General features: G+C 37.7%; 1 protein-coding gene across 1 annotated transcript in view; it reads right to left on the bottom strand.

Moving 5' to 3' along the window:
- itga2.2 (integrin, alpha 2 (CD49B, alpha 2 subunit of VLA-2 receptor), tandem duplicate 2) overlaps positions 1 to 24134 on the bottom strand; it is a 30241-nt gene that overhangs the window by 5795 nt on the left and 312 nt on the right. The window contains exons 2-26 of the mRNA XM_023823077.1: positions 22210 to 22333; positions 17676 to 17785; positions 17432 to 17517; positions 16379 to 16493; positions 13257 to 13384; positions 11466 to 11614; positions 10618 to 10768; positions 10307 to 10472; positions 10109 to 10185; positions 9876 to 10014; positions 9606 to 9751; positions 9126 to 9269; positions 8796 to 8999; positions 7616 to 7746; positions 7231 to 7394; positions 6455 to 6606; positions 6095 to 6205; positions 5667 to 5752; positions 5023 to 5158; positions 4576 to 4662; positions 4407 to 4483; positions 4235 to 4318; positions 3246 to 3348; positions 2899 to 3009; positions 2569 to 2679 (exon numbers count right to left, since the gene is read on the bottom strand). Of these exons, the coding sequence (XP_023678845.1) occupies positions 2569 to 2679; positions 2899 to 3009; positions 3246 to 3348; positions 4235 to 4318; positions 4407 to 4483; positions 4576 to 4662; positions 5023 to 5158; positions 5667 to 5752; positions 6095 to 6205; positions 6455 to 6606; positions 7231 to 7394; positions 7616 to 7746; positions 8796 to 8999; positions 9126 to 9269; positions 9606 to 9751; positions 9876 to 10014; positions 10109 to 10185; positions 10307 to 10472; positions 10618 to 10768; positions 11466 to 11614; positions 13257 to 13384; positions 16379 to 16493; positions 17432 to 17517; positions 17676 to 17785; positions 22210 to 22333 (3092 nt within the window). The remainder of the gene's footprint in view (positions 1 to 2568; positions 2680 to 2898; positions 3010 to 3245; positions 3349 to 4234; positions 4319 to 4406; positions 4484 to 4575; positions 4663 to 5022; positions 5159 to 5666; positions 5753 to 6094; positions 6206 to 6454; positions 6607 to 7230; positions 7395 to 7615; positions 7747 to 8795; positions 9000 to 9125; positions 9270 to 9605; positions 9752 to 9875; positions 10015 to 10108; positions 10186 to 10306; positions 10473 to 10617; positions 10769 to 11465; positions 11615 to 13256; positions 13385 to 16378; positions 16494 to 17431; positions 17518 to 17675; positions 17786 to 22209; positions 22334 to 24134) is intronic.

Below are 24134 nucleotides of genomic sequence, written 5' to 3'. Positions count from 1 at the left end.
GCTAATTTCTGTTAAAAGGTCTGTGAAAGGTTCTGTGTTTTATCATCAAATGCTAGTGGAATTAGTGTTAGCTTGTGTAAATTTGCATTACGAATCCATTTCGTTCAGCTTTTCTCTAGAATTTTTCGGCTGTTCTCTAGGAGGATGGAAATTTTCAAAGCGGCAAGTCACGGGAATGCATCAATACCTTGTGATGTGCGATAGGCTCCTACTAATAATAAATAATACATAGAATATGCCTTTTTTTCCTTTCAGATAATCCATGCATAGCGCCGCAGATCACCAGTATCTGTGCATTTAAACCAAGTAGATGGTGGTAACACAATCAGCTAGGTTTAATCCTATTTTCAGTCCTGCTATTAAGCAGGGCCATATCAGTACGGGTGTAGGTCACATACAATTTACAAAAGAAAACAAATCTCTTCAAGGTTTGCCTCAGTTCTTGGTGGCAGTGGAAAAAGCACCATAATGCTATGTGACACGATTAAATTCCCCCACAGTAAATAAATATGGAGTTTTGCATGATGAATTTCACTAACCAACTACCACTTTATTTTAGAATCTTCAGAAAATCATCTTGCTCCCCACAGTTGAACAATCATTGGCCTGTACAAGGCTTCAGTGAAGTTTGTAAAAAGATCCACAGAATTTGTTTAGATTGTTAACACAGATGAAAATCAACACCTGATAGACCACCTGATAGACCTAAGACCTGAGACCCAAAATAGGAACTCCTACAACAGAGGGCAAGCGAGGGCGAGAAAGGAAGGTTCAGTTCCCATCTTGATAACACAGCTGTTATATTGTTTTTGTGAATTGCTAATAAGAGGCAATAGATCAAATAGAGTAAATAGAATATCAAATTGAGTTCTCGTTCACAGTCACCCTTCTCTTTGCTGTCACTAAGTACCATTGCTTCAGTTTTGGTGTGATTTGTTTAAAGATATACCCAATTAATCAGTTCCACACTTCACACCACAATTCCAGGACCTGGTTCCAAGTTCCTGGGCTGTCCCAACCAGGAACTTTTGTAGCTCCTGGCCACTTTCATGTGTCGCTTTCAAGCCGCACAACAAGAACTAGGACCTTTATGTTAAATAAGCGTGGGAAATGTAAAAAGCCTGTACAGTAGGTCAAACTTCACATGCAACTTCATATGAAATTACACAGCTACCCCAAAACAATGCAGTATGAACAAGTCATTTTGTTAGTTATTTTTCAGATATTGGCTGGATTGATTGTGATCAAAATGGGACCCCACACCTTTTATTTATGTTTTATTTGTATGACCTGGGACATGTTTCTAATCCATTATTAAATTTGGCTGATCGATCTTTCATTTTCCACAGATTAAAAAGCAATGTAACGTTATTTTGCTAAGGTGCTGGCAAGTTTCACTGCCAGCGCTAGTGATTTTATACAAAAGTAAAAAGTAGATGCAAGCAAAAAGATATTCAATGATGCATTAAATGCAATTCAGATACAAAAATAATTCCATGTGCTCAATTTTTGCTCTGTTACTTCTCTCTTTTCTATGCATTTCTGCATAACTTACAAGTTTATGCAGGTGCTTCTGGTCAACCAATTGGCAAGTTATCACTGTAAGCTCTTTCCTAGTAGTTCTTGTTTAAATGAAAAGCACTTAGTCTGCAATAGGGACTAAAAATTGGTTCCAGAACTGCCTTTGACGAATTACAGTCAGACAGAGAACCTGTGGTGTGTCCACAACAAAAGTTCTGGGTTCAAGAAAAGGTTCTGGTTCTTGAAAATAGTTCCTGAGTTGTGAAAGCGCCCAATGCTTCTACAAAATTAGGAAAACATCAATCAAATACTTTTTGAGTTATCGTCTTAACGCAGGGGTGTCAAACTCCAGTCCTAGGGGGCCGGAGCCCTGTGTAGCTTAGTTCTTTCCCTGTTCCACCACAAATGATTCAGCTCAAGAGCTGTGTGGTAATTAGCACAAGGCGTTGAATCAGGTGAGTTAAATGAGGGTACACCAGAAACTGTGCTGGATTCCGGTCCTCCAGGACTGAAGTTTGACACCCCTGGTCTTAATGGGATTAAGTGTCTGAACCTGCCCCTTTTTTACTATGGCTATTTAAGTTTAAGTTTTAGGGTGATCTGTCTCAAAATTGAATCAGTTCCAGTACATCATTCATACAGTGCTTCTGCAAAGTTCAAAAAAGACCCATCAAATAATTTGAGTTATCTTAATGATAGAGTTTCTGCAGCAGCAGCAGATCATTCCCATAGCCATATGAATTCCCTGTCCGTATAATACATTTACTATATAATATCAATCAATCAGTCAAATTTATTTATATAGCATATTTAAAACAAACCAAAGTGTTGCTCAAAATCAAACCAATCTAAGACAAATAGGAAAGGGAACAAAAACACAATAACAGCTATACAAAAAGATGAGATGAGATTTGAGAAGTAGATTATAAAATACAAGTATTATAATGAGCAATACAATAATTTAGTACTATATCATTGAAACAGGAAGAGTACTTGGCCCACAAAGTTGTTCTCATGCCATTACATAGTTAGCAACTAGCCACTCACCAGGCTCTCTATTCTTCTGAAGCTCTCATGGGAAAAAGAAACAGTATGGGGCTTCTGCCTGATCTTCAGTGGATCCACCACGCTACCTAAATCACAGCTCACAGTGTTGCCCTGCAGGAGTAGTCTGGATATTAGTCTGCCTTTATTTATGTTCCAATTCACAAGCTATATGGAAAATAAATCATTTAAGCTTTGTCAACTTATTCAGGCATGGCTCTCATGGATATGAACTGAAAGAGACCTTTTGTGGATATTACAGTTATATGTATGTAGTTTTAAACAATAGAAGTATGGAATCTGAAGGAAAAGTAGGCAAAAGCAAAAACTCACAGGTTCTGTGTGAACTCCTGTCACATACAGGAGATAATTCCCCGCCCGAGTAGAGTCTGGCAGAGACACTGTGAGGTAGGTTAGACCAACCTTTACATTCCCTGTAGAAACCTAGAGGGAAAAGCGAATTCCATTTCAATGAAGTCAGCTGAGGTCATCTACTATCAATGGCACATTCCTGCAAAAAAAGACCTGCAGTCTCCTCCCAACCCCTGCAGCCAAAGTAACTCAACCAGAAAAGTTGCTCATGGACTGAGAGACCCTGCAAAATAAACAGCATGTCCTCTTGTAATCAGAACTGCTCTCTAGTAGTAAGTTTGCATCTTGATGTTATGATGTTAACTTACTTTCAGCGTGATGTTGAACTCTGGTCCAATGTCATCAGTATTGTTCATCAAAGTCTTTACTGTGCCGTGATCGTCAATGACATAGAAGTTTATACTTGTCTCTCTAGGGAGTGAAGGAGATAAGCCAACAGAGATTAATGCTGAAATTCCCAGAGTGGCAGGTGGTATTTGTCAGAGTGCTTAAGTGAAAGTGTCTAATTGTGACTGTGTATTACATACCGTGTAAAAGGGTCTTTGCATAAATGAGTCCACTAAGAATCTACTGTCTGTGTCACAACACAGGCTCCACTAGTGTCCTTCTGAACCCAACTTACTGTCACACACATTTCATACTTCTGCTCTTCCCTCCCCCATGCAGTTACAAAGCCGTCTTTATACAGGGATGAAATATTTTCTAAAGGGCATGTCGTTTTGCCAGTCATCATGGTAAAAACATAGTGACTAGCAGTTATAAAAAATAAGCTACTAATAAATGAATAATGCTTACATTTTTAATCTTACTCCAGCCTACGCTTCTGCTATAAATACTTGACCGTATAATTAACTGACTTTTTTGAAGCAATTTTATGACAGAATAAAATGTGGCGCATTGTAGAGTTAGCCTGTTGTGGTTAGCACTGATGCACAAATATGTGAAACATACACTCCAACTATATACAGACATAAGAATAGTGCGAAAAACAAAGCTAATGATAATCATTTCCACATTTCGTTGGGCTGGTAAAGGAGTGCCCTATGCTTGAAAACACCATTATAAAAAGGTTTCATGTTTGCTTCTCTGTGGAACAATTAGTATTTTTCCCAACTAAACTTCACTTTAAAAGCCATAAATCTGCTTTTAAGCAAAATGACTTGCAGATATTTTATAGAGATATGTACTTTTTGTCTGCCTTAGAATCAGGTTGTCACTTGCCCAGGGAACCAAATAATTTAAGTAATAGACATAAGTAACATAAATAATAAAGGCTACCAAGAAATAGTCATCATACCTGGTCAGAATGATTTCAGAGTCATACATGACAGGAATGGAGATGAGGGCTTTGTTGTTTTCAGGTGTTTCTTCTATGCCATCGCTGTTGGCATAAAATGGAATTGATGAGGGGTAAATTTTTCACTGGCATCAAAGCAATTAGAAAGGGAAAAAATAGCAGAATTAGTCACCTTTCAGCTGTCAGATCCACTTGTATTTTGTTCTGCATCTCGTTAAGGTTAAAATCAAAGTTGATCCGAAACTTCGCCTGTATGAAGGAAGTAGAAAAGGGTTAAAAACTTTATTGCCGGGTCACAGCCAGACAATGTATGAAAGGATAATCGGCAGTGCTGAACTGACCCGTTGGTCCGTTCGGAGGACAGGGTACCCTACTTGACAGGATACAGTGTAATCCTTATCAGTGCATTTTATTTCTGTTCCATCGCTCTAAAATGAGACAAATCTTAATTAATCTTAAATACATTTAAGAACAATTTGAATTGCAATGCAACATTGATCCATCCATCCATCCATCTGCTAACTACCTATCCTGGTCTTGGTCTGGGGGGCTTGTTGCCTCTCCCAGGTAGCACAGGACACAAGGCTCCTCGCACCCTGGATGGGATGCCGGTCCATTGCAGGACTCATACATGCACAAACTCACGCCCTCTCTCTTACACACACACACACACTTGATGGGCAATTTAGAGACACTAATTAACCTCCCTGCATGTCTTGGGACTATGGGAGGAAACATAGAAGGAAAACATAGGATTTCATATGTATTTAATTTAAAATTATACATACGGGATTAGACACAGAAGCGTAGAACAGACTTTTAGAGTATCTTGTGATGACTCGGGCATTGTAGGCATTTTCCATCTTGTTCTCCATGGATACATCTAAGGAAAGTCTTTTGTTCTTTTGGCTAATCAGCAATGCACTGCAAAATAAGGTTTTAACCATAATTTCCGTGAGTACCCTTACTCAGCCCCTTTTCAGGTCCTTACACATTTAAGAACCAGAGAACATCAGTCACTACTACAATAATAGTAGTGAATAGAAGTACGAAATCTGAATTTTGTAGCGGGCTAAAAAATTTAGTCATGTCTACATACAATTTTTCCATTACAGCTATTAAATGAGAAATAACTGATATATGGAGTCTGCATTGCCCATTTTATGACCTAAAATTTGTCACTGGCTGTTTCAACACATTTTTACAACTGTGCTCATATATAAAAGTGGTGAATACGCCCATTGTAAACAAAGTCAAAACACAACAGTAATGCAGTATGATCATGTGCTCAGTGTTGCACCCCAACTAGGTTGTGGAAGGTTTGATAGACGCTTTACATTCAGAAACCAGGATATGTTTAACAATGTTCAGCACGTAGGATAAAGGTAAACAGAGCCTTGTCCCACTAATAGAGTATGTTTAAAGACCTCACCTTGGCAAATCATCAGTCATCTGTACATTCAGTACCAAGTCATTGTGACACACATCATCATCACCACAGTCTTTTGAGAAGGGAATCTGTCAGCAAAAATGGGACACAATACGTAGATTTAAGGAGGAGCAAAATATTAAAATGTGTGAAATAATCGGTTTACTTTTAAGTTGTTTTACACTCATACATTGTGCTCAATAACACTGGTAGATCACAACCACAACCAAAGTGCTAAAAACTCACTGGAGTATCAAACGAAACACACAGGCACCTGACAGAACCTGCTTGTTTGACATTATATGATATAACCATGTTGCTTTGACAGCTGGCCAGAATGACAATCTGACCAAATAGAGACCTCTTTTCTCATGTCATAAATACAGTTGAAACAGATAGAATTTTATGCAACCATTGCAAATAAAACTCACAAAGAATTCTGAGGCAGTGGGACTGAATGCATCCAGGACAGGGTTGCCTTTTGGGTCTTGAAGACCAAGATCTACCCGCAGACTGAGGGAGTTCACAAAGTCAGGTGCTTCCTGTGTTTAAGTGTTATTAATAAAGTTGAACAGGTAAAAATTATTTTCAAATAACCACCTTTAATATATCACATTGGTAATCAATTTATTTCGTATACATCGATACACAATCTATTAACCTTTTTTTAATTAAATCATTTCAACTATGTCTCACTACTGTAAAAAATAATAACTGATAAATCAACTGCTGTTAAATTTGGGATGCATACAAAATGAGAACATTATTCGGACATAACCCAATTTCTGTACCTGAACATAAACCTCATGTGTTTCGCAGACATCCTGTTTGTCAACATTGAGGTTTTTCTTCAGAAACCGTTCATTGTTGACGCTGAAGAGCCCTCGCGAGCTCACACGTGATGACTGCAAATCCATGTCCAGAGTCAGATTATATGTGATTGCTGCAAGTGTGAGAAGACATTTTTTTTTGGCATATGGGAAATTTAGAAAAAGTAAGAAACAGACCTGGCTGCAGTTTTAGGTTGGGCCACAGGATCCTCTATAGCGGCTTAGGAGGCCCTATTTGGCCCAGCAAACATGAAACCTCTAGATTATGTCTGTATTACATCAGTTGATCCAGGGCCATATTTGAATGTCTTTGGACTTCTGGTTACGGCCTCACTTGAATGCAGATATGCAGTTCAATATTTGAATGACTGGCTAGGAAATTTCCTGCGTGTCCATGGATGTGCAAGACCAAATATTGGATGTTCAGTAAAACATCATGAAAAGACGTCATAAAAACTTTCACTCTGGCTCCTCAGGGGACATCTTTTCAATGTCCAACAAAACGTTCAAAAGACATATCTTTGCTCAGTGGGGAGTATAGGTCTTCAAAAATCCATCTTAATAATAAAAAAAGATTTTGACTGGTTGGCATTTGCCCAGACTTGGAGTGGACCAAAATTATGAAGACCATGAGACATCTAGTATCTAGGGTAGCAGGAACTGAGGGCATACAGCTGAACATTCAAATATAAAAACCAACCAAATACCAGTAAAGATGAAAAAAATATTACCCATACCCACAGGACCCTTTGTAGTTGTGGGCATAAATGTTGCACTGAAGCAAATGTTGGTGTTGAAACAGAAAAGTTTTCTCCCATTGATAGTACAAGGTTTATTAAAGATGTTGATTTTGTCAGGTGAGAAGTTGACATTTGTTTTTACACGAGCTACTCCTCTTGACCTGAAAACAAGAGATTTCTGTTAACAATTAACAGTCTTAAAAGACCTATAAGCATTTGACACCCACAAGAAGCACTTGCTTCCCATTAGTAAATAGGTCTCAGCTCCAGTCCAAAGTCTCCAGCCATAAAAAATATTTGAATCTTGGTTATGTAAATTCTAAAGAAAATTTTTAGATTACATCAGGAATCAAGAAAAACTGAAAATGAAAATTTAACTCACCACAGCTGAATTACTTTTCCGTAAGTTCCAACAGACACATCAGGAAGAGTGTCATCATTTAAATCTCCATCTGCATTCACAGACCTTCCGAAATACTGCATCTTGGGATCCAGTTCAGAACCCAGAATTTTCTGGACAAAGCAGGAAAAGAAAGAAAAAAATAATTAGCTTGGAGTCAGAATATTTTTTTTAAAAAGAATTTATTGTACTCGTTGTACACATAGATAACGTGAAAACCCAAAGAGTGTGCATTGTCCCCCAGGATCCACTGATCAAAGCACACGTACTTTACTAGAGGTGCCGGTCTTGTTCGGTATTAGTGCTATTAACCCATTTAAACATAAAAAAAAAAATTCAAATTCACTCCTAAAGAAATCTGGAAAACTAAGGGGTGTGCAACACTTGCCAATAACCCAAAATGCTAACCCAATATCTTGTTAATAGCAAAAAAGTAACTTCAGCTGTAACAAGACTTTGCATAAATTGTGAAATGGCTTGAACCACAAAAGGAATCGGTGTGCATCATTGTCTGTGGACTGGACTTCGCAATTCTGTGATTAAAAACTTCCTAACTAGCTTCTGTTAACACATGAGGAACATATCCGTAGCTTGGGAACTGTCCCTCGATCTCCTCTGCATGGTCCGTTTAGTTTCATTGTCCCCTGGAAACTTCTGTTGTGTTGTGAGCAGATTTGCAGAGTTTTTTTTGTTTCGCATGTTTTTAAAATTTCCACAGGGTCTGGCAATTACAATGCATCTATTAATTCACTGTACATTTTCAGAATCTGTGTTTGATAAATTATTAGTGTTTTCTGAATTTGAAGCTCGTTAACACATAAAGGTGTTAAGGTATGTTAGGATGTTATGGTATACATACATGTTGCTTTTGAATGTTCTACGAGTACATTAAGAAGCACTGAATGTTCTACAAATGCATTATAACGGCATAATGAAGGTGCAGTTCAAATGTAAAGCGTCACCAAATAGTCAGTAATTAAATGCATATGAGAACTTTTTACAGAGGGGTGTAGTATTAAGATACACATCTTTCTTACAAAATGAAACTACAAAAGTACAATATATTTTCATTTTCTGACTACTAAAACACCATATTGTAAATCCATTTGTACGAACATAATTTTGCAAAGTGAAGCTTTTTTTTTTTTTTTTTTTTTTTTACCTGTGTGTACTGTTTTTTTATGGACTTCTGATTTCCATTGAAGATGTACAGTGCGCCCCTATTGTTATCCTCCAGTGGGGCACCAACCACAACATCATTAAAACCATCTTGGTTAAGGTCTTGTGCACACACTACGGCCATCCCAAAGCGAGCATTCTCTGTTTGGGAAGGCCCCTCCAGAGAACCATCACTGCTTATGAAGCCCTTAACAAAACACATGCACAGACATATTAACAGAAGTGACAAGTGGGCTATTTTTCAAAGGTTCCACAGGTAACTTCATTTATGAAAGCAAAACCATTGCCTCAGAAAGTGAGAAACTTGTATTACCTTGGTGACTGTGAATATGTACACTTTGCCCGTTTCTTTTTTCTGGTCACTCATGAACATTGGAGCACCAACCAGCAGCAGGTCTGTAACTCCATCTTTATTCACATCCAGAGGACACAGTACACCACCAAAGTAAGATCCTATCTGTTTTTCAGTAGAGAATGGTATTTGATGCCAAATGTATTCAATGGAAATAATTTTTTTAAAAAAAGGCAGTACAGGGGAGATTTACAGAGCACTAGATGTTCACATTTGTTGGCCAACTTGATTTAAAAATACATCACAAAAATATCTGCAAAATTTTCCTGTCAAAGCTCAAATTAACTAAGGTATTTTAAAAGGGTTTCAGATGTAAATACTGTATAAAGGTTTAGCTACTGTTAAACACTCCATATGCATTAGAAGGTTAGTTCTTATGGTTCATGGTATTTATGGTAATAATATTAAAATAATAACTGATTATAAGTATTCATACTTTACCTGATATCCTCTCTGTGAATTTAATACGTGGGGTTGCCCTATGCTGGATACGGTATACACTACAACTTGACCAGTATGATTCGAACGAGGTGCTCCAGCGACATAGTATTCGGCACTTTCATCAACTAGTGTTGTCACAGCGTAGCCTGGCAAAATTATACAGGAATACCAAAGGTTTTAGAAGAAATATTCATCATCTCAGGTGGTTTTACACAAAGCAATAACAGGTACTAAAAAATACTGACTATGTGCAAATTAATGCAAATTCACCTAGCAATGAGCTGTGGTTTCTGTCCTCTAAGACATTTTCAAATGCATTTTTAGGGAATATTTGGAACTTCTGGACAGTTCTGTGAACCACAGTGCCATTCCATCCATATGCGCCAACAGCACCCAACATCAGTACTTCCTTTTAGAGGGGACAAAAAAGGTTTTAGTCTCTCATAGCAGTCCTACAAACTAAAAAGTCCCGATATTATGTAGCTAAATGTGATAGTGCATACCTCTTTACTGGAATAGTGAGCACTGAACCCCACTTGGGACATTTCCATCTGGAAATTTTCCCCTCCTTTCCCCGTCCCTTTGATGGAAAAATGACAACTGCTCATTTGTAGCTCTACTTTTTATGCTCAATGATATTAGAAAACATTCACTACCAATTCAAGTAGTTTAAAAAAAAAACAACAATCTAGTGAGCATACCTTCAATGTTGAAAATTCTGTCTCCAAGTGTTCCTACAATCTCTAAAAGAGCTGTTTCATCAGAGACATTGAAAAAGTGTTTTTCTTCCGGCTTACTGGCAATTGACTTGATTTCTGCAACCAATTTTGTTGTATCCATGTTATTATCTAAGTAATAGCCAAGGACCTTGAAATGGCAATGACAAATGAATTTTAAAAAATTAAAATTAAAACATGCTGGCATGTATGACATAAAATCCAAAACACACAAAAAGTTTATATAAAAGGAATTTGTGTAAAATTTGTACAGATCTTCATTCTTCCTTACGTACAGCTATGCCAAAGCGAGTGATCTTGGCCTGGTCGCACTTCACAATGACATCTTCCAACATGCTACTATCGTGAGATTCTCCGTCTGTCACCACCACCAGTACTTTATTTGCCCCAGACCGACCTCCGTTCTCAGGCAAGAATGCTTCTTTCCTGACAAAGACAAATTACACTTGATGAGTGGGCATGCCCTTAGGGTATTAGAACCAGGTGTTAGTTCAAAGAGGGGTCCTAACCAAACCTTTAAGCTGGTTACCTAACCTGATTCACCAGCAGTAAAAATATCCAAAAACTATGAAAGGGTAAAAGTAGCAAATCAGGAAAGAGATACAGAAACACTCCTGGATAACTAATATATAGCATTTACATTTATATCAAGCTAGCAATTCAAGCAAAGGTGCACACATTTGTTCATTTAGAAGAAGTATTTAATGTATTTTTTTTTACTAATATTACCGGTAGTTATACTCAAGCAACCTGCTTCCCCAAACAAATCATTTGGCTGAATATATACAGTATGCAGTTATGGTCAAGAGCTTCATGTGGATAAGCATTAGAACAGCCAAGACGTGTGATCTTCGTGGCTTTAAACATGACAAAACCGTTGGTACCGGACGTGGTGGAATTTCAGAAACTGCAATCTTTCACACACTATAGGGTCTGAATTTACAGAATTGTAGCAGACGCAACTTATGTCGGGTGAAAAAAAAAATGTTCAGACTTCAAAGGCTTGCGGTCCTTACAGGTATGCAGGGACACCTGTTAAGCGGCCACTAAATGTACAGGCAATGGAGAAGCGATGATCAAAATAAAGCTTATTCTATATCGAACGCTGGAAGGGTGAACTTACCTTGCGAAATCAATAGCATGGAATGTGTTTGTCGATGTTCCCTGCATTTGCTTTATATTTTTTGCAGCAGCCAACATCTCATCCTTGGTTTTGTACGTATTAAATCGGAATTGAAAAGCCGAGTCGACTGCATACTGAACGACACTCACCTGCAAGAAACGTGCAAACTGCCATCAGGAATATTTACACTCACATGTATATTTGAGGGTGTCTATCTAAACACATACATGCCAGAGATGTTCAGGAGTGACAAAATTAGTGTCAGAGTCAAGTCTCAAGTCTCTATCGTGGTTCAAATTTGACATTACTATTCATAAAAAAAAAATTAACCACCAATTTGTTTTTTTCTATTGGTAACTGATGCGACTAATGGGAATCGTCACTTGAATAGAAACTGCTCGTCTCATAGTTCCCTAGGCTTTTATACATTTTCAAAGTAACTGCTATTTCAAATGCCTTTGAAGCAATATTTTTTTTGTAAGAACCTAAGTACTTTTCTAATGTAGACTTTAAAACAAATACTTTTGGGGGAAAAAAAAAACACATAAGAACAGGTAAACCTTAGTGTGAACAGTTACAAACATAGGCCAAAGAAGGTCCAAACTTGGCAACAACAATCAACTACAAACACACAAGTCGGGTAAACATATCTTTATGGGGACTGCTCATTCATTTCTATGGGAAAATTGCTAACGTTAACTATGACAACATTAACCCCTACCAGCCCTAATCATAACCATAAGTACAATACAATACAGCAAACTGGTCCCCATAAGGGAAAAAAAACAGGTATTCATAACGTTGTGGGGACATTGTGTCCCCATAAGGTATACCCGCTCACACACACACGCAACCGACATGTTAAAAACTTAAATTAATGTATGCAGTCGTGTTGCACCTTTAGTCACGGGATGTAACCGTTCAATCAAATTATTTGCTGCTGTTATGTTTTTACTTAATTTAAAACCATTACATTTGAATCCGTGATGGAAATCTGAATAATTTAAGATATAACACTACAAGTACGCGGGGTACAATGAAAAGGTGCAGGGACTTAAGAAAATACAGTTTGACTTGGAAACGTTTTTTGGACATACCTGCTAAATTATCAGATTTATGGCAATCTGTGCCGATCTGTGTCACTGTATCACACCACCTTGCAGGCTAAATATGATTTATGACACAGATTAAGCAATGCTGATTTCTAAGCTTTTTCATCTAACATAAAATAATACTCTGAATAAAACTAAGAATATCCCGCGCTTTGTTTACTTTTTTTTATTCTGCCTGGCGTGACGCTTCTCCAGCTCCAGTTTCTATGCTCTGTGTTTAACGCCTTTACGGTTTGGGGAGAAAAATTCAGTTCGCAAATTCAATTTCAATCTAATGTGACACACATCCGGGTCCTTGAAAAAAAGTAATGGACCGCAGATTCACAGCGCACCTCATTTCCACGTTTACGGCAGTTCTGAAGGTCGGGGTAAAGAGTTGTACAGTAAGTGTTTCGCATGTGTAGAAATCTCAACAGAGCCTTAAAGAAAGACTCTTATTGTTTACCAGTCGCTATCAAGGAGAAGGAGTCAAGTCCAAGTAGCAAGTCTAGTCGGAAGTCAATTAAATGACTTGAGTCCGAGCCGCAAATTTGAGGCCCCATCTCTGATACATACATGTATAAATGCATACTCATAGTAGCTTTTAAAACTTTTTATACTTGTGAAATTTTGAAAATCACAAAAAAGCAATTTAAATACTCTGTAATGAATTATGAAATGAATTATATAAAATACTTGCCTGAGTGCCAGACGGACCAAAGTCTACAGTCTTCAAAAGTTCATTAAGAAATTCTAACACTGGTTCCCACGGCCAAATGCTATTTGACCCATCCAAGACAATTACTAAATCCATTGGACCTCCGCAACCTGGCAACAAATTGAGTAAGATTAAGTAGATTTAAAAACGTAATATTTAAAATTAAAAAATTATAATAATGTAATTCCATCCATCTTGTAACAGAATAAACCATATAGGCCTACTAAATGTTAAATATCCAATTTATGAAAGTTAAAATATAAATATTTTGTAATGTTTACATTGACAGCACCTTCATAATGCATCTATAATGCATTCATAGAACAGGGCAGAAGTTTGCCTTAACATGTCTTAACGCATTGCATTCATAACACTTTCAATGAGTAAAATATGACAGCTAATGTAGTTAGCAACTACGTTAACTACATTATACAATTATGTTGTCTTACTAATGTAAATTAAAGATGCTTGTTCATCGAAAATGTTACAAATACAATACAGTGGTACCTCAGAACTCGAATTTAATCCGTTCAGAACTCCGGATCGAATCCTAACAAGTTCGAGTTCTGATCGAATTTTCCCCATAAGAAATAATGGAAAACCAAATAATTGGTTCCCGGCCACAAAAAAATTACACCTAAATATGTTCTTTTTTTTAGCATTTAAACACAAAATGAACCGGATAAAATCAGAAGAGCATATACTGTACTAAACACATCTAAGCACATATATCAAAACAAGTAATTTGTAAAGTAAGAAAATAAATGTATCCAAACAATGTGTAAATTAAAAAAAAAAAAAAAAAAAAACCCGACGTGTCCTGCCCCGATCGTCCGCTCCTTCCGTGTGCCACGCTCCCTCGTTAACCCCGTGTGATCAGCTGTTTCTGGTTGTTTTCATTAGCCCTCTGTATTTCGTCCGCGTTTCAGTTTGTTTCCCCAGTTCACTATTGTATTTTCCGTCTGCGTTTTGCCTGCCTTACCTGTAATTAAACCCCGTATTCCCCGATGACGTCTGCGCCTTTGTCTCAGTTTCCTCCCCACTCGGCCCAACAATATTATTATAATTAAATGTATTAATGGTTTATTAATATTAAAATAATGAATAAAGAAATATTTATTTTTAAATGTATTTTATTGTATAATAATTACTGTTACTGTATCATTGTCTAAATGTATTTTTACTGTCTAAATATATGTATTCAGCTTGTGTAAACATGCACGATGCTATCACAGTGAATGCGAGGCTGAGACTGTAGCGTTACCCTTTGTTTCCGCTGAGAGACGTGCTGCGCGTACAAATTCTTAGGTCGGCGTTCACGGTTCGACTTCTGAGATTCAGATCGAGCCCCAGGTAATTTTTTTTCGAACAGGTTGGTTCGACTTAAGAAATTCGAGTTCTAATGAGTTTGAGAACTGAGGTACATACCTGTCAAGTTTTGGATTTGAAAATAAGGGAAATTTTCCAGCACCCACCACAAGCCATCCCACCACCCCAACCAAGCTCCAGTATCCCTTACATTTTAAGACGGGTGTACAAGAAATCTAAAATAACCACTTGTCATTTACATTTTATTTTCATTACACATTTTCTTGTCATCTCTCATGTTCACTCATGTGGCTCTCTGGCATTCACTAATGACTTATTATACAGATTTGTTGCAGACTTTGTATCTTTGTTGAAGTCGTCACAGAAGGTGAAAGTAACGTTGTTTTTGGCACACAGCATTTCCATTTTAACCTCCGCATTTATGACCTGGTTAATGTTGTAAATGACCTGCAGACTACTGCAGGTGGCAGTTCTCGCGAGGCTACTGACAGTTCAGTTTGAAGAGGCAGAGGAATTTTTTTAAATGATATTATAATACGAGAGATTTACGGGAAAATACTAATACGGAAGGACGGCGGGAAAGAGGGGTAAAATACGGTATCTTCCCGGCCAAAACGAGAGACTTGACAGCTATGCTGAGGTACCACTGTACTTTAAAACGTGTTAAGGTATACTTACATGCTGCTTATGAATGTTCTATGAATGAATTATAAAAGTGCACTTAATGTAACCATATATTTATATACATGCATACATATACATGTGCATATACATTTACAAACACACATATAAAAGTACAGAGCCTGCAAAGTTCTGAAAAATGGTATTTTTATTTTTATTTTTTTATCTTGTGCACAAGATAAACCTTTAAAACTATGGATCCAACCGCTGCTCCTGAAGAAATAGCTCCCCCCCCCCATTGTGCAATAAATGACCACTTGATGCACTTTCCCATAATGAACCGCTTAAAACATAATGTAGTAGACATGTCTTTAGTTTTTGAGTTATTAGCCCAATTATTTATTCCAATGTGCACTGAAATGGTAATTAGTAATAATTATATATGGAAATACATAATCTGAAAATCCAAGAGGTGTGCATTGTCCCCCACAGACAAGCACACTTAACTTGACATCTCTGTCTATTGTTGCTCTATACTGCAGTTATAACATCATTACTGTACTGTATTAGTACATCATTTGGACACTCAGGGCACATGACTGTCACTGAATGTGATGTGCACGTCAACATTTAAAAATTATAGTTCACCCATAAAGAAATCTGGAAATGCAAGGGGTGTGTAATAGTTGCCATTAACTGTAAATGCTGAACCATTTGTGTAGCTATTAACAAGATTACAAGATTAAACACAACTAGTGAAAGAGGTTGAATCTCAAAAATGATTGGTGTACATTGTTGTCTGTGCACTGGACATCAATAATCTGTGCTTAAACACCGCCTAGCTTGCGCTTGTTAAAACATATTACAGCCAGAACACTGAATATTTTATTACAGTGAAACAAGAATGTCTTAAGGCTGAAGTAGAATTTTATGAGCTGTGTTTGCGGTGTTCACAGAAGTATGCTCAATACTCTGATCAAGATGATATTGTGTTTACACAAGATGTTCTCCCAAGATAAAATGATACCATTTTTTGGTACTTTGAGGGCTCCATATTGAAGAGCATATGTATCTCTTGTATCTCTGAATTTTTATCGCATACAGACAGCATGATGGACAAAGAGACAAACAAACAAAAGGCATGAAGATCTTACTCTGGATGGCAGGAGAAAATGAAGGTTGCGCTTTGAAGAGGGAGTTCACCTCCGTGCAGATTCCTGGATTGAAATACTGTTTGCCACACTGCTGTGCCCAGAGAGGACCGCAGGTCTAGAGTGGCAGAGAGAATTCACCCTTTGACAGTGTAGAGGCCCACGGGCAGAAGTGGATGTTTCAGGTCCAGAAAGTAAAAATCCAGACCAAGATTTTGTTTCAATTAACCAGTTCAGTATAAAACAGTCACAGAGTACTCAGCTGGTTGGTTGAAACAAAATGTTAGTCTGGATTTTTACTTTCTGGAAATGTTAACCTACGAGATTGACGGTTGGAACAGGGGCAGGTTTATTGGCACCCTTGGGACCAAAATGGGTATGAAAACATACAAACCAGCAACAAAACAAAGTAAATAATCACTGAGACAGGCTGTGGCTCCAGGTTTCCCCTCAGTTTTTGCTTTTATCTCCTCAATGGCTGATTAAAGGTCAGTAGAGGGTCTCGTCCCTGGAGCCCATGCATCCCAGAAAAGGCCTCATCCTCCCCCATATTTCACACCCCCTCCTTTCGTTATTCTGGCCCATTATGGCTGAATTATCCCTCATTATCATTATAACAGACTTCCAAATAATCTTGATGAAATGTACCAGTGTATACAAATACTAAATACTTCCATTCCAGTGGAAGAACAATATTTTAAAACTAACAATACCATGAGAAATTTAATTTTAAAATTTTGAAAATTAAGAAACCCATTCAATAATCAAAGCCAGTCACAGCACACATATTATATAAAGAATGCTACATCACTACTGAGTCACAGATATATCTGCATATAGGCCAATTTAGAGTGTGCATTTCTTTGGAATGTTGGAGAAAATTACAGGACATAAATGAGGAAAACAGACAGAAACATGCAAACTCTGCTCAGACAGGGCTGGAGGACATGAACAAGCAACCTGTAAGGTTACGAAACTGTTTGCTCAGTTCGCCCCTGTGAAAACAATATCCTGTATGAACAGAACGAAAGGAAACCATAAAAATGACTGATTTACCAGAAATCCATTATTTTTGGCCAGAAGAGTCAATCCAAGGCTCATGTTGGTGTTGATATTGTTGACGGATGAAATGGTGACAGAGTCTGGAGATGGAAAAGTAGCATGCTACAAGCTAATTATACCCATTTAAACAGTACTCACCTAAGTCTTAAGTGAACGAAATGAGAATGTAAGGCCTCATTGGGAAGCAAAAAGGCGTCTTCATCTGTACATATATGAGATTCTGCAATCACCAACTTACTCTGCAAGTTGAGTCTCTCACAGATTGTTTTGGTTCCAGGGATTTCACACTTATAAACATCCCCTTTCCTGTTTGCTTTGTAGCCACTCCAAGGAGATCCAACCAAAAGCCTGCATGGGAAGAACAGCACAGATATTCAGTATTTTACTGAAAATGACTGAATACAGACACTCGTGACTTAACAACCGAGTTCCACTCCTATGACTGGGCTGTTAAGCGAATGTGTCGATGAATGGAGGAGCCGCCCCTTACTGGTATTTCAGGGGTACTGTACTGGTAGCGGGTTTGAGTCAACCATCTTTAGATATTGTTTTACTGTCAACGTTGCACATAACATTTTTAGTACATTTATAAATGTTTATACAGTAGTGCACTGAATACTGTAATAGAATAGAGGAGATCTGCTCATATATAAATTACTTAGGTTTGCATATTGTAAATACAGGTAATCGGATGGTAACTGCCTTTCTCATCAAATTGGGCTACAAAATTTTCCACTGCTTCTACGTTTGTGCTCTCCTCACCACTAATACTATTATGCAGGTTGAATCTTTGATGAACCTGTTGAAACCATGCGTGGTTTTTATGTAGTCTTGGAAATAGTGAATGCTGGCTTAGTGAATACTGACCGACTGCAGGATCAAGACAGACTGAGGAAAGGTGACGCGAGATGAGATGCTTGATGCTGAGGCACCTCACTGCCGTTTCCACGACCAAAGTTCTCGTACATCCTAAGCCTAGATGGTTGTTAAACAGGTAGGTCGTTTAGTGAGGAGTGTCTGTATTTACAAACTCGTATCCATCCATCTCCATCTTCTAACCGTTTATCCAGGTTATATTGTCAAAATGATCAAAAAGCTGTGTTTTCTGTTAAAACACTATGATTAAAACTATGAGTAAAAGGGGGATTTGCAGTGGGACTTTACTCTGAATGCACAATGAACAACCTTTGCCCAGTCATATTCCGAGGGGAAGCTAGCCAGACAGGAGTCCCTGTTAGTCACAGATGCACTAATTATATACACAATACTGAGGAGATATGGTGGGGGTGCAGTTTACCACCGTGAAATACGTCACACGCACAGTAAACAACAGGTTAGGCACTGAGCTACAGGCGAGACACTATATGTAAACCACAACGTATTATTAAATGAATATAAGCAATATTATATAGCCCCTGTACATGTACTGCATATCACACGTCAACAGAAAAGTAATCATAATACTAGTACTCAGTCTAAATTTCCAAAAAAGCTCTTCAAAAGAAATACAAAATAAGTGGTTAATTAAAATAAATTTTAAAAATTGTATATTCAAATTAAGTAGCCAAAAAACTCCAAGAAATACTGTAAATGGGCATGACCTTCAGTTTCTGTAACGGTATTTGTGTCCAAGACTAATAAAAACTACTTTTTTTAAAAGGAAAAAAGTAATGGTGTCTGGATGACACAGATTACAGGGATAAGGTGGCTATGGCATGCAGTACTGCAAGAGTATGACACATTCATGGTCATCCTATGAAAGACTGAGTCAGAAGTGCATTCATATGGCTGCTGAGAAACGAGGAAACTGGGGGAATTTCAAAGGGAGTGTTCAGTGTACCGTCCCACGCCTGCTTTGTTTACCAAAGGTCCTTCTGGCACAGGAAATTGTTGAAAACAGGACGATAGCTTTAACTCGAGAAAAACTGATTCCAAAGTCCAGTCCTTCAGAAGAGAAAGGCCTCCTGTCAAATTTGCCTCATATACAGTTCATCACAAAGGGTTATATTCATTAAACACACTCATTATTTGTTTTCTCCACTCAGTGGCTGACATTGTGAACTTTGACTGAATGCAGCTGATCCCAGTTATCGATCACAATAGAACAAATCATTTGTGCCATAGGCCACAAAATGTTCCCTTAGGAGTAAGAGATAATGCCTACAGAAAACGAACTAAATTTAAGGGAATATTAATGAAAGACCCAGCACAATAACTGATTAAATCCCTGGAAGCAGTTTGGACTTATTGCAACCACCACCTTGTCCTCTACGCTCCCTTTAGACCCATTTTTGAATTTAAGATCCAATATTAATATTACTATAATCATCATTTACTTTAATCCCTATGGGATTCCAGGCATATTTTTCATTCATGCCAGGGCAATAATTGCCAAAAAGTAATTTCTATTTTTTGTCAAAAATCCAAACAAGTATTTTTCTGACCTTACGAACAAAATCACATTTGATATTATTTTTTCAGTTATTCCTGTTTCAATTTTTTGATTCAGAAAATTCTGCCATTATTTGCCATTACCTTGGTGACCCTTTCCACTATCGTTCGCTACACATAACCAAGATTCAGCTGCTATATACTGTATGTGTATCACTGGCAGATGGATGGATATTTCCTGAGAGCTGTAAATACCACATTCTATCAAACGTCATGGAAACAGAATGCATTATTAAGCACAGGAAACGTCTGGGGGCTAGAGTTAAACTTGCTTTTTGCCGCTGAATTTAGCACTAAGAGTTGAGAAATGATAATGTACTGCTTGGTATTACTGGGGTAGTGCAATGCTTTGGACCCCACAGCATCACAATATATTTATTATAGCTATGGACTAGTTGAGTATGCATACAAATGGAAAAGAAGCTGACAAAAATGACAACGATATATTCCCTGGACAGCCCCAACACCCCCCTTCCCTATCTAACCACCATTACTCCCATTCCCCCAACCTCTATCTCTAGCCCCCCTTGGGTGGTATCTAATTATTCATACCATTACCCTTTTCTTGCGGGGTGGGGCAGGTCCAACTAAATATTACAGTAGTACCGCCCAAGCCTAACCTACACACCTCTCCAAAAATACAACACAATTAACAAATTTCCCCACAACAAATTTCACTGACCTAGCTACCAGACTGTTACTGAATAAACTGCCCAACCTGGACGCTGACAATGAAAAAACAATGTAAACTTTATAAGAGAATATTCAAGAAAAAATCTTATTCACCCAATCTGAGAACCACTGATCTATACCATGTTTCTGAGAGGTTTGCAAAGAGATCCACGGAATACTGTGTTCACAGTATGGCTGCTGCAACCCATCACTGCTGTTTTAATTTTGGGGTGATTTTACTTAAATCTGTCAAGTGTAGATTGTCATCCATATAATGCTTTTGTGAAATGGTAATAAGATCCATCAAGATCAAATAGAGTAAACAGGTTAATAAGATCAAATACAGTCATTCTGTTCGCAAGGTCAAACGTATTCCCTTTTGCTATCGCTAAGCACCAATGCTTGAATTTTTCTGCAACCTGCCTCAAATAAGAGGGGGACAATCAGAGTATTTTATGCTTTTAACAACAACTACTGGCACAGCCATTTGCGAAAAACAAAGTTTGAAAAAGTTTTGAGAGGTGGACATACCGTTTAATGGAAAATCTCACTATACAAAGCGCACGCAATTACACACAAAGCGAGTAATATAAAAAAAGCAAATTGATGATTTGGGAGTCGCTAACTTGGGCTGTTTTGAGCACTTGTTATAGCTTGCGATATACAAGGGAAGTGTACGTGTCTGAATGCATTTTCACTATTCATTATTTTTTTGACTAGGAACAGTGAACAATAAGAGTCTTTAAGATTCTGTTGAAATTTCTGCACATGCGAAGGTGTTAAACATCACGATGTGTGGCTGTGCACAGAGCATAGGACCTGGAGTGGGGGGAAGCGTGACGTCAGCCAATATCAACAAACAACATGCTTTTCCTGTTTTGCCACTAGAAATGGTGCATTTGATTATCTCTGCAAAGTCTAAAATTCTGAGGTCTGCGATGTCACATCCAACCAATCTATTCAAGCTACACATCTCGGAACAAACATGGCTGCCTCCATGAACACGCTGTTGTTGTGTGTTGTTACTAATAGAAAAAAACAGAGGTCATTAAATTTTTGATAAATAGTAATGTCAAATTGGAACCACAATGGAGACTTGAGACTTGACTTGGACTCTAATTTTGTGACTCGTGAACATCTCTGGCATATGGAGAAATGCACAGTTTTTGACTGCCGAGCTGGGAGTTTATCCATCATTGCCCCAGGTATGTTGTGTTTGCTAGCAGGCTGGAGCCCACACACAGTGTTAACTAAATTTTACGAATATGGATTAATGATTAAAAGTAACTATTGGCTGGCTGATTGTTAATAATTCAGTGTATACATAAGTGTGCATTTGTTACATTGTCTTACAAAGTTGTCTTACTTAAGTCAAGTATTTAAGCCTGATGTTTCCGTAAACATAACAGAATAATCTGTCTCCTCCTCACAGTGAGACATACACCTTATTAATTAATCACTGGTATCAGATACTGTAGGTACTCGGGATTGGCCAAAACCCATAGCCCTGGTATTGGTACTGGAACTGAGAAAGTTGGATCAGTGCATCCCTAACATGCACCATAAAATAACACAACAAACAGTTATTGACAAAGAGTAAAGGCAGTAATAACTGTGTCAGAAAAGTGGAGGATAAGAATTTCTCTTACCATTTGCCCTGATAATTTTTGAACTGTTGCACAGTATATCCAAACTCCTCTTCCACTGGTCCACTAAATATTTTTGCTCCTGCTGTCCCGATATTAAAAGACTCTGAATACTGTATAACAAAACCTGAAAAATAAAATCATTTCAGTATCACACATAACATCATTTACAAACAGAATAATAATACTGTAATGCAGTGTGTGGTTCTGCGATTTAGAGCCTCTTCACCTTCTTTGCATAGAGTCCAAAAAAAAAGCATGGTTTTTAATTGTTGTACACCTGACCTGTACATATGCATCTTCTGCTAGTGATTAAGATCTGTAACCAATAATCTCACAGTTTTTTGGTAATGTTGTGCCCTCTTGTCACAATGGAGCATAGAGGAGGAGTGATGATCCACTAGGTGGCTTGCGGACAACGAGGGAATTTCATCAAACCTGGACTACAATGAGACTATAGAAACAAAAGGGGCCATAAAGGGTCCAAACACAAGGCAGGACAGGGAAACAAGAATAAAGAAAGGCTACGCTAACATCAAGGAGTGCTGCTCATCACTCGATTGTAGCACCTCTGTTTTTTGCTTTCTTTTTGTTTATTATTGTACTTCATTATAGTGCTTTCCCAAAATGAATTTCAGAGCAATCATTTTGAGAATGGTTTCAGTATATGTCATGCCAGAGGATACAAGTATTATAACATTCCCTAATGAAACCATGTAACATTCTGGTTAAAGATACGGATGGGCAGTAGGCTACAAGAATGCTGTTGAAAAACGCAATTAAGCAAAGGAGCTTAATACTCAGCTGCATGTTTCAATGAATTTGCAGGTGCAGACTTGGCATGAACAATGCAGCTGAGAAAATACAAATTTCTGCAAGGCTGACTGGTCTAAAGCCGCTCTTATGTCGGGGACTCTCCCGTGTCAACATGGGGACTGGCATTCCAGAGTTAACTGAAACGCTGTTTAACAAAGACGACTTTTCAATGAAGCAAACGGAAATGACAATGCTCATTAGATGATTAGAAGTGTGGTTTCCTTTTGAGCCCTGCAATTCCACTCATTCTGCCTGCAACGCTACGGTTAAAATTGGCTAAACCAACTGGACGTATTTCAAAAACACCAGATTCCTTAAAAGATGTTCGAGATTAATCTTTGATTTGAATAGCGCCAAGGTAATGTAAGGGAACGACTCACATTGGAGGGGTTCAAGTACTTTGCAAAATTAAATTTGTAACCCCAGACCCAGATGAAGAAACTTTGATAGGCCTACATGGAAAATAATGCTGTGCACTTAGATTATACACAATGGACAGCTAAGACGGGGAACTGTCTATATTCAAGCACCTTACGTTACATGGAAATCTGAAATTGTATTCTCTTCAAAATATACGTATTATAATATATATTAGTTTCGAGATCAATAAAGTGAAACGCCATATGTATGCTATTTTCGCAGTTAAACGAGATAGTGTCTGCTTTCTGGTGTTCAGGTATAATATTATAATTATAATATTGGTAACACTTTATTTGACGGCACAAATACCCTACTCAGTTACTACTAAAGTACAAATCATGAACAAAGAATCAACAAATATAGTCGCTACCTGAGATAAAAGATGCGCCACGTGCACGATTCGTTAATGACGAACAAACATGAGATCAGTATTCAACTTGTGTTATTCATTACTTGTACAGTAGTTCACAAACGTTTACCGAATCAACAGATATAGTAACAAATATAGTAGCCTATCTGGTTGCGACAAATCAAGCGTCGATCACGATTCATTAACGATGAATTAACAGAACATCAGTATATAATAAAACTTAGTTTGCGGTTAAATAATACACAAGTAATAGCATGATACTACATTATGCCCGTCAAGTGTTACCATAATAGGAATAACATTTTTTTCGGCGAGAATAATA

This window comes from Paramormyrops kingsleyae, chromosome 7 (genome assembly GCF_048594095.1).
Source record: "Paramormyrops kingsleyae isolate MSU_618 chromosome 7, PKINGS_0.4, whole genome shotgun sequence".
Lineage (NCBI taxonomy): Eukaryota > Metazoa > Chordata > Actinopteri > Osteoglossiformes > Mormyridae > Paramormyrops > Paramormyrops kingsleyae.
Note: the sequence above shows the minus strand (reverse complement) of the source record. Positions and strands in the feature narration are given on the sequence as shown.